This window comes from Epinephelus fuscoguttatus, linkage group LG13 (assembly GCF_011397635.1).
Source record: "Epinephelus fuscoguttatus linkage group LG13, E.fuscoguttatus.final_Chr_v1".
Classification (NCBI taxonomy): Eukaryota; Metazoa; Chordata; class Actinopteri; order Perciformes; family Serranidae; genus Epinephelus; species Epinephelus fuscoguttatus.
Genome location: NC_064764.1, coordinates 14,669,369 through 14,680,572, shown reverse-complemented (window position 1 = coordinate 14,680,572; position 11,204 = coordinate 14,669,369). Strand labels below are relative to the sequence as shown.

Here is an 11,204-nt window from a genome sequence, read left to right as displayed (position 1 = left end):
AAAATCTGTAGTAAAATAAATACAAGATAGAGCCATTTCACTCGTATGCCCCTCCCCTGAGCCGAAATTGAAAACATTAATCCCTCCTCCAATGCTTAAAAAAATATTTGACATGCCTCTCACTTTTTGCACCACCCTCTCCCTCATAGGTAAAGAACAGTCCCTTGGGAACTTTTTACGCAACTGTCTGTATTACATATTTTTATTTTTAACAATCCTACCTAGTAGGCTTTTTATATGACAAATTCAGTGTTTTCTTCTCCATTAGCTCAGTGGTTATTTTAACTGCATACCTTTCTAATGCAGGGCAAAGCTGTTTAGTAGAGACTGGAGGCTCTGTTAGTGTAGGTTGTGTTTAGGTCTGCACAATGCCCTTATCCTGTGAGATTTTCGTAAGTGTATATCTCAGGCTAAATGATATTATAACTTAAAAAATTAAACCAATTTAGTTTTTCCTACAGAAATGAGTGAAATCCTGAGATATAGGCCTACTGTATATTTAAAACAAATTTCTTACATCCCTTAAAATTAAGAAGCCCTCATAACCCCACATGAAGCTTTGGCGACCTCTAATGGGGGTCAGGACCTCCAAGTTAGGAACCAGGGGATTAGAGCAACATACACATTACAGGAACACCTGTTACAGTGGGTGTTATTTGGGTGATATGCAATATCTATCTGTATTTAATGATCAATAAAAGAGGCAGCAAAGGATCCAAAATGAAAAAATAAATAAATACAACTGATTAATAGTCCAATAAAGGGATACAGAACTATCAAACAAAGGGATTTCTGTATTTATCATTTTTAAAAGATAAATTAATGGTTTTCCTTTAAAATGTATTAAATAAACAATCAGAAAACAGTTTACGAAGTTTAAACGGTGACAGTCTGTTGTCCACTTGGCAAATGCTGATGTTCAAAAACATTAACAAAAATGGTCTTGTTTAATAAATGCAACAGCTACTGAATATGGTCCTGTAAAAATGCTTTGAAAGTGTACTGTATGTGTGATAAATTCCTGAAGTATTAAGCAGTTATATTTAATGATTTTTCACATTCAAGACTGCTGCAAAAACATAAAACAGTTCCTTGTGTGAAATTGTCACTTAGAGGTTTGTTGTCAAGTTATATGTTTGTTTCCTCTGTACAATCATGGTTATAAAAGTTATTTGATTTACAAAAACTGCATCAGTGATAGGGGCCTTTTATACAGCAGACACTCTGACTTATGGCAGGGAAAGCACAGGTGTTACTACGAACATTAAGGAGTGCTGTGAAGCAGCTAAATAGTTAGGCGCTTTATTTATCCCTGGGGCGAAATTCACAGTGGAGTTCAGCCATCATTAATTTTATTATTTACACCTGTGCTTTTACTACTGTGACATGTCAAAATGTCTTTGGTTTAAAAGACCTAAACAGAGGAATGATAATAAAATAAAAAGGGAATAGTAATGCCCGTTGTCCTAGAAGAGATGGTGGATTGTATTTTGTACATGGCTTTATGATAGACTGAGTTTGTGTTAGTCAAGGCAGCAGTTTCTGGTTGTGGTTAAATAATGTTTTTATTAATGTATTTGTTAAAGTACTGAGAGCTAATTCTACAAACAACAGTGTCCCTCTGATTTATAAAGATGACTTTGAATACCAGAGGTGGACCCAAGACACAGAACACTGATCTGTAATCCTACTGCTGCTTGTTCTGTTTCATTTCCCTGCTTTGTCAACACAAAGTTCAGTTACCTTTGTATCTTTTGCATGTGCATAAAGTAGGTTACTCTCTAATTTCAGTTGAGGGAAGTTACAGCAGTGGGAAAAATAACTCAGCTGTCAGTTTTGAACACTCATAAAGACAACAAATACCACATACAGGGCTCTAATGAAGGAGTTTACTTTCATATTTCCTCATTAAAACGTAACCTGAAGTAAAACAGACTCCCATGTGGTGGTATTCATAACTCAAACATATGCAAATAAGATGGGAGTCTGCATCAAACAAACAGAATAACATTTTAGTCGACAATCACCAGGGGACAAGGTGCTCTGATACAAGCCCTACTGCAGGAGAAACGGAGGAATCTGAAGAGCGTTCGGAGCTCCTCAAAAGTTTAAAGGTTTATTCCTTTGCTTTCTGGCCCGTCTCCACCTAAACAGTGGCTGCATTATGTTTCTTTTACAGAAAAATCACACAAAGACACAACAGAAACAAATGTACAGGGGAAGAAAACAGTTTATTATACTGAAATTATTCCATCATATCGTCACAGTATAATAATTCCTTCAATATATTAAAAAATTATGTACAATTTTGGTTTCCAACATCTTCAAATTGGCTATAAAAACACTCCCTCTGGAATTTTAAAGTGAGTACCACAGTCAATGTCACATTGTATTCTCATATTAGGAAGAAAATGAAAGATTATCCATCACCGTCTTACTCTTTAATATGACACATTTTAAACAAAAATCCAAAAAGTGATTGCAAGACATGGGTGTGTATGCCAGCAGATGGGCTGATTCAACATCACCCTGTGCGTTTAATTTTCTACATTCTAACACTAGAAACCAGTCATCCCTTTAACAGCAATTCAGTCATGTTTCATACACTACAATACCAGTCACATCCTTCACATATGTTGCTGTGGTGCAAATAGTAACATTTGAAAAACACAGTCTATATGATGAACAATTGGTTCGGCAAAAAATAATTTGCTGAAAGGTACAAATAAAGGCTGAAGTAGAAAATGTGTTCCATCTCTAATACCTGGGATCTATAACATGTTGGGGAAAGAAAACACATCATAAAGACCTCACGTCAGCATCATCTCTTTTAAGCCAACATTTAACTGGCTCTTAGATTCAGCTAAGAGCCAGTTAAATGTTGGCTTAACTGGCTCTTAGATTCAGCTAACAAAGATTCACATGAAGGGCTAGTGTACTACCTTGTTTCTGTACATTGTGCTACTGACAGCAAAGAGCGTCTCTGATTTGTTAAATTAACCGTACCATTATTGCTGAAAAAAAAAAAGACAAAATCAAATATTCTACTCAATACTCAAGTCCCAAAATCACAACTCCCATGAAGAAGCTAATTACTCTTCAGCAACTAATAAAAAATGTGAAACAGCATACCTAATATCTTAATGTAAGGTTTCTAAAACATTGTATTAGCTCATATAAACCAGGCTGTGCAGTAAAAAAATACAGTACCTAACATGCTAAATTAACCCATGTAGTGTGCAGATCTGCTTCACACACCAGAAATCTGTCTGTAACTACTTGTTAACTAACAGAAAGCTACTCATGCAAATCTACGTTAGTGTTTATGTCACTATGTAAAAGAGGCAATGAATGATCATTGTTCTGTCTATAAATAAAAAATCAGCATAATGTACAGTACGTGGAGACGTAATCAGCTTATTGATTAGTATCATGTCATGATAAAATTGTGACTATGCTCCTAGTGGTCTCTGATCCAGGTTGATAAAGGTCAAAAATTACTTAATGCCCCTTCACCAGATTCTTTAAACAGATTTAGCCTTTTTTTTTTTTCAGTACCTCAGAGCTCCACTCATCGTTCCTTTACAACATATCACTGTCCAGTACAGATGAGCTGGCTCCTCTGTCCACCGGTGTAGCTGTAGTGTTTCTTGTACTATCTTCTGTTGTAGAGGTCTTTGCGTTTTCGCAGCTCCTCCAGCACCCGAGCTCTAAACTGGGTCCAGTCTTCATCCTGGAACTGCTGGAGGCCCAGGGCCAGATGGAGCTCCGCAGAGTGGCTGCGCAGGAAAGGATTGTACTGCCTCTCTTCCCCAATGGTGGAGGGACTCTGAAAACGAAGAGCACGTCAAAAAAAAAAAAAAAAAAAAAAGCAGCCCTCCTCAAAATTGATATGCACTGTCTCACTCCGGCAGCCACAATGATTCACATGCCATTCATCTGTTTGCGGGAGAGAACTGTGGGGTAACGAGTGATTCCTGCCAACTTACACCAGCGCGGCTTTGCGTTTCTGCACCTCTGCCCTGATTCAAATGCTGCAAAATGTCTCCTCGTCAACAATAAATCACCTTTTAGCTTTCCATTTTATGCATTTAATTGAGCATAATCCACAGTGATTGCCAATCGAGACGGAAAAACAGCTTCTTTCCAAAAGCTGCGGCACTGCTGAACTCACATGTCTCCTCAGTCTGGCAAGACTGAGCCTCCATCGTTGGAGTTTATGCAATATTTTCTTACATGTCACTCCAAGCCAGCGATTTTGTGCAGTATTCCTACACCTACCACACCATACACAGTACTCCATATGTGTCACACTGCACCTTTACTGGACTTTGGCTGCTTTAAGCACTTGTTAGTTGTACTTTATCATTACTGTATTATATTTGATATTTCTTACATTTTGCACTTCTATTGTTAGATTCAGGTACTTTTGACTGCCAATATTTATAACCTGTTATCTCATTTGTGCCTTATTCTGTTCTTTGTAAATATGAATGAAGTCTTAAATACAATGTATCTATTGAGGCTGGTGCAACTGCAATTTCGTAGAGCTTGTATAATGACAATAAACTTATTAAATCTTGATGAAACCCTGGATCAAAGAAGTTGAAAGCAGCATTTAATGTAAAGCCCTCCTTCCCCACCACAAAGCAAATTTAAGTACGCTGCTAATAGACTGTAACATTGCCAAAAAGCTAGTGGAAAAATTTAATTAATATTAGCTGACTTTAATCTAGCAGCTTCAGCTTCAGGGTCCTGGTATTGTTACAACTTACTGGGACACTTGAATACAACAGAGCCAACGTTACTGTTAGCAGTAACACCTGCGATTTTCCTTTTAAGACAAGCCAGAACGTTTGTGGTTAAAAAAAATTGCAAATGTGTGAAACTGCCTCTAGCGCCATGCTGTATAGATGTCAGATAAAAACTAATCTAAATTCTGGATAGGCACTTCACTCAACAGTGACCCTTTGCTCTGCTGCAGACTGTATCACAGATGAGACTCGAGCCTGGACGAGAGGAGTGCTCGGGCACTGACAACACATACACTGTAGGCAGGTGATAAACCCTTCTTCCCAGGTGCTGGACAACATGAATCCTCTCTGGAACGGCGTGCTACAGAGGCATAACAATGGCAATATATCATTCTCACCGTGCACAGCTTCTGGCCTCGCTGCAGCAGCACCCACTGATATTTGTTTTCCCTGGCAGCGTTGCGAGGCTCAACCTCAGCAGCAAACAGTAGGTTGTCCTCTGCATACTCATGACCTGGGGGGTAGCCAGTGGACAAAAGAGTAAAAAAAATATACATATCATGCTCATGCGCATAACCACACTTTAGAGATTATACTCTACAGAAGTCCCCATGCAATAACAGTCTGACTTTAACTTTACCTCTATAAAAGTACCACCACCATCTACGTGACAAAAACCCCAACACAGAGCCCCTGACAACTGAGATGATTTTCCTACCGGGCCATAATAGCGTATCATCACTCAAGGAGGCGACTGTGTCCAGAGATGACAGCATTGTTGTGGCACTGCCTTCAAACATCCTTCCTGAAAACAACACCAGCAACAGGATTTACTCAACTCAAGAAAACATCAAATTTTAGATGGTATTGTATGCATTTAGAAGGCCAGACTTTAAAATGAACACACTATGAATTGGTCAGTTGGAAATATGACCCATTTCTGAGTCATCGGAGGTAATAGAGGTTATTCATGCATACTGTAAATGCACATTGAGCTGTGCTTAATAAAACTGGTTGTATGCCACTGTAGCTCTGCTCTGCAGTACCCCAAATAGCACAGAAGGTGCTGGTATTGTATAATGAACAAAACTAAAAACCTCCATGGGCTATTCATATTTTATAAGAATTTTAATTTCAGTAATTTTATGATGACTTAGAGACCTGTAGATTTCCTGGAAATTAAATTCCTTACAGCCACTGGGGAACAGGGAAGTAAAAGCATTAAAACCATATAAGTAACAATGACATTAAGACACAACTCAAAAAAGGAAGTATTCAACATTAGCCATGCTGTAAGGATATTTACAGACTATGTTAACTTGGGATTATAAAAGCAAAATTAATTTGCATGCTTGGACAAAAACAGAAAGAGGTATGATTTGCATGTAGTAGTGTTCAGTAGGGATAACAGCGACATACATTCTCTGTTTACTGGACATCCTGCTCTTGACTGCCTGCGGAGGAGCTCTGTGTGTTTAAGTGTGTAAGCATCAAAAATAGGTGTGTGAGCCAAAGCTATGAATTCCAAATGCATTCCCTGTGCGAGACAGATAGGAGCCATACAAAACGACTGGTCTTGAGGTCTATGGTTTAGGTAAGCCACCAGGTATTTGCCAGCTCAGTCGCCAGAATAAAATGTTGGTATTGTGTGTCTCTGCAAACCACGGATAGGTTACATTTGTACGTTTCATGTGTATCATGTCAATGTTTCCAATGTGACGTAATTCTGATGACGGATGAGGAGGGGATGGTGGATCGCAGTGGTACCTAGGCGAGATTGCTGCCAAGCAGCAGACAGCTGCTCTAGACAAACAAACAACAAAAGCAAGTATTTGAACAACACATCAGGACATTTCCAGGCATGTTTTTGCCGACCACATTTTAAGCCCAAAAAATGTTTTCCTCACCCTAACCAAGTGTTTTTGTGCTTAAACCTAACCACACGTTAATCACAGCATCAACACAACATAGAATTAAAAACTGAAATGCAAAGAAACTTAATGTTTCAACATATCCTATCTCTGCATGAGGACAGGTGAGGACATGCATTTCTTTTCACTGACCTATTGAGAACATGACACCTATTTAGCTTAGCATTAGCAAACAGACAATTCATTATGTTCTTACAGTTAGTCAGTGGTCAATTAATGTGGCTCACAAAGACCCAGATTATGTGAAAAGTTGCTTCCCATTAAGATGACACATCACAGAGATCTCTGTTGTGTGTTTTCTGGTCCTCTTCTGTGTTCAACATAAAAGCAAGTTGCTGTGAACCACAATGTCAGCTCTATATGATAATTTCTATGGATCCTGTTCTGTTGTAACTTACCACACCCTGAGAGGAACACCAGGTCACCAGAGAAGAGGCTGCAGGGAGCGTCAACCGCCCGGCCATCCAGGAGGTAGATCATGTGGCCCACTGTGTGTCCCGGAGTGAAGAGGGCCTTAAAGTGCATACGGCCAACTGTTACTGAGTCCTTATGTGAGAGAGGGCTGAGGACACAAGGAAATTATAGGTGGAAAGGGTCAATGGGAAGTAACTTGCTATAGTTAGAGCCAACTGATTTATTTAATAAATAATCATACAACGTTAAAATGTACTTGCCAATCTAAACAAATGGGATAACAACTAGTTATCTGGCCTCAAGGCGTGGGGGAGCAGTTTATCATACCATGATAATGTACCATGAAGTCAGCTGCTATGACTGCTGACAGACAGCAGGAGAAAGAGCACCAAGCTGTACGTCTGTTTGTGTGTATAGAAACTAGGAACTGGAGTCAAATTCCTCATATGTGCACACACACCTGGCCGTGTGCGAGCAGGGACTTACTGTGTGAGGCCAGGAATGTTATCAGCTGCGTTTCCATAAACTCTGCATGAGCTGTGAAGCCTTTTCAACCCTTTGTTTCCCCCACTGTGATCCCTGTAAAAGGAACAGAAAGCAGACGCTTGCCAGTATTGTGGACACATTAGAAAATTGAGCGTTTGTTCTGGCCAGCAATGCACACTAAGCAATTTCAACCACATACTCTTTATGTTAGTTTAAGTTTAGAAAGATTATCTGACGTATAAATGTTATGTCCAAAAGTATTCGCATTAGTGTGGGTGTTTCCTTTTGATTGGGTATTATGCATGCTAAAATATAAACACTAGCAATTGCGTGTTTATCGATATTCACTTGATATAGTACACTGTTTTTATGATCTGTCTTATTTGGTATATTTACCCCCCTTTTAATATGTTAATAATAAATCCCAAATTAAAATATAACGCATGTCTCAAACTGTTAAACTCACCAATGCTTGTGTGTACAGAGTATTGCTTCCAGAGTCACTCCCTCTTCCTCAAGAACTGCCTGAAAAAAATACATGTGCTGTTAGACTCTTCTTCAAACACCATATAAAACAACACTTCAGCTGCATTTTATTCAAAAGCCCACTGAGCTGCAAAATATTATACTTCAGGCTGTTGGCACAGTATGAAATTAGTAATTTTACTTGTGTGCTCGTAGTGGCTGCTGCTGAGAATGCACAAACATGCTCATTCACAACAACTACAGCTATTGACAATCAATAGCAGTAGCTGGAGTAAAATACATAAAATTCTAAGTTCAGAAAAAAAAGAAGTGAACTGAAAAGCTGGAAAATCAGAGGAGTCGTTTTACAATGCCCGACTAAATAAGCGAAAGCCATGATTGTCACAGAGGCGGGATTGTGAGCTCGATAAAAAGAGGTTTGTGGTCACGAATTACAATCACACACACACAACGCCAATTTTCCATTCCCATTGTACCTATCTATTTGCACTGTATTATGAGTCCTTTTCAACAAGCCATGTTCTTGTAATATAACCAAACTGTTAGAGCATCACTTTGACCATGCTCTTTCTCTTTTTATATTGTCCCCTATAATCCACATATTGATTTCAGTTTATATTTCGCCTCTTTCAGGTAAAACTGATCCAACCTTTGACAGCACTTTAAAGGTGTGGTACACCTACAAAATGTTACTGAAATAGAGCCAATGCCCTTTATTTTTTTTTTTAACCCAAAACATGTTGAAATGAGCTCTGACAAATATTTGGCTTGCCTCAAGTTTCCTGCGGCAATCTGTTGTCCTGCAAGCCAAGTCAAGCTGTCCTGTCTTGCAACATAGACAGTGGAGTAGCTTAGCTCAAAAATAGGGATGACTTGTGCACTTTGTGATAAAAGCCTGAAATTTGGTACACTTATAGCCAAAGACATTCTGAAAATAACTGGATATGGAGCCATCTTGAATTGTCAATATGGTGGCCATGGCAGCCATTTTTCTAAATGGCCGCCAGCAACAACAGCTTTCTTATGTGGGATAGGACATAATTAAATTTATTTACTATACCATTGTAAATTGCAGTCCACCTCACAGCTGAAAACTGGTGGCCATCTTTAATTTTCCATGATGGTGGGAAGGGTGGGGGTGTATGATAAAGGCAATTCATAATGGTATGGGAAATATATTTAACAAATTGTGTCCTCAATATCAAATTATATCCATCACACATGAGACAACGTTTGTTGCTGGTGGCCACTTTGAAAAATGGCTGCCATGGCCTCCATATTAACAACTTAAGATGGCTCCATACCCAATTATTTTTATCACAATGTGCATTGTGCACAATTGTTTTGGTTATCTGCCCCACTAAGAGGGCTAAGTGCAAAGGAAAATGTCTATCATTACAACACAGATCCGAATGCCCCTTAAAGACAAAAAAATTGGCTGTAAAATAATATCTATACACAGTGCACACAACAATCAGTCGAGGAATTCACCTGAACTGTTTGAGGGTCTGCAGGGTCGACAACAACTGCAACACTGGAGGCTGTGTCAATTACAAGGTAGCTGTAGTTGTCAGACAGTACTGGGATGGGAATTATTTTGATACCTGTGGGCAGACAAAAAAAATCATAAATTAAGTATACAGGACAATATTAAACTTTTTTCATATAGTATTGTAGAAGTAGCCATATTAAAAAGATATACATATACATATATTTGTTTTCTTGTGTAGCATAAAAGGAACTTCAACTGCATTAAGTTGTGCAACCCTGTGTTGTAAAAGTACAATAAATTGAAATTATAGCACCTTTGTACTTATGGTAATAAAAACACTATTATCCTGAACACCAACAGACAGGGCCTCTCTGTTTTTGTTAATGGCACTTAATATTTTCCAACAAAATTGTAAAATCCAGACTGCTGCATACCACTGAACTCCACAGGCTGAGCTGTGGAGTGTCCAGCAGGGTAATGCTCTCGGGCCTTCCTCATTTGTCTCTTGTAGTACATGTAGCCCAGTCTGGTCCTGGTGTAGAGTGTGTACCTGGGAGACAGAAAAAAAAGGTAGGGAAACATTGTGTCTGGGAGCAGGGGCTGATTATGTAGTCACTGTCATTCAAAAGACAAGGGGGTCACATTTACTCAACTAAAACATATGCAAATGTAGCATGGGTAAAGTGCAACCTACATTAGCTAAAGTACCACTAAGATAACCACCTTTTCGACTCATTAAACTCACCTAATATGAGTTAATTTCAGCATGTTACTAGAAACAACAAAGTCTAATATCATAAAAACTGCTCGTTAAAACATATGTTTGTGGCTCGTATGTATGCCGAACAAGACACAGTAGCTACTACCACTTTAAAAACAGGCTTCAGACCAAAATGTCAGCGTACTTTTGTCGACTGGCTGAGCAAATTAAAATTGGGACATATTTGAATGCAGTTTGGTGGGACGGCCTCCTTTGAATGGCTAGATGTTAGGCAGCTACGCTAACAAGAATGATAGCAACAAAATGTTATTTTATTAAAAAAGCAAATTTTATACTCACGCGATTCGGAACAACGGCTTCTCCGTGCGGGCCATTATTTTGTTCAACGCTTTCCTCCACAGTAGCTGTCCTTTGCGTCTGTAGCGGACACATAAGCATAAGAAACACAAGAAGGATGCGGCGGCTACCAGTGTTACCATCCAGTCAGGAAGCGCCATAGCCTCTGAGCGGGACGTGATGACGTAATACGTGACACGCCAACAACCGACTTTCGAAAAAATATTTTTTCAAAATTAATTTTTGTTGTTTTTGTTTGTTTTTTTCATAATGGCAATTCTTATTTTATCTATTATAAGAATTGAAAATTAATATTTAGTAATATAATTTTTATTTACTTTCAATTGTTTTCAGCTCTCGTTTATTGTTGTGTTCTTGTTTTATACCTGACGTTTTCAGTACATTGTATTGTTGAATAAAGTATTCGAAAAAAACAAAAATAAAATAAAAAATATTTCAAAATTAATACTGCATTGTAATTGTACAGACAGATATCTATTTTAATTTTTCATTTTATAGCACTGAAAAATGATCATTTTAACATCATATAGCCTATGAAACAAAAATATCAGACATGATGAAAG

General features: G+C 38.4%; 1 protein-coding gene across 1 annotated transcript; it reads right to left on the bottom strand.

The window, feature by feature from the left end:
• Positions 1-2,222: 2,222 nt before the first annotated feature.
• pnkd (PNKD metallo-beta-lactamase domain containing) lies at positions 2,223-10,781 on the bottom strand. Its single transcript, XM_049594816.1, has 9 exons — positions 10,624-10,781; positions 9,998-10,113; positions 9,563-9,675; positions 8,052-8,110; positions 7,586-7,678; positions 7,084-7,247; positions 5,473-5,559; positions 5,153-5,268; positions 2,223-3,829 (listed from the first exon to the last, which is right to left on the bottom strand). The coding sequence occupies exons 1-9, from the start codon at positions 10,779-10,781 to the stop codon at positions 3,656-3,658; spliced, it is 1,080 nt and encodes a 359-aa protein (XP_049450773.1). The 3' UTR covers positions 2,223-3,655.
• Between the last annotated feature and the right edge of the window lie 423 nt (positions 10,782-11,204).

Excerpts from the sequence above, each read along its gene's own strand:
- pnkd (XM_049594816.1), bottom strand. The coding sequence starts at position 10,781 with ATGGCGCTTCCTGACTGGATGGTAACACTGGTAGCCGCCGCATCCTTC. Across the intron at positions 9,676-9,997 it reads TCAGCCTGTGGAGTTCAGTG|GTATCAAAATAATTCCCATC; the intron begins GTATGCAGCAGT and ends GTCTGCCCACAG. Across the intron at positions 7,248-7,585 it reads AACATTCCTGGCCTCACACA|CCCTCTCTCACATAAGGACT; the intron begins GTAAGTCCCTGC and ends TTGTGTCCTCAG.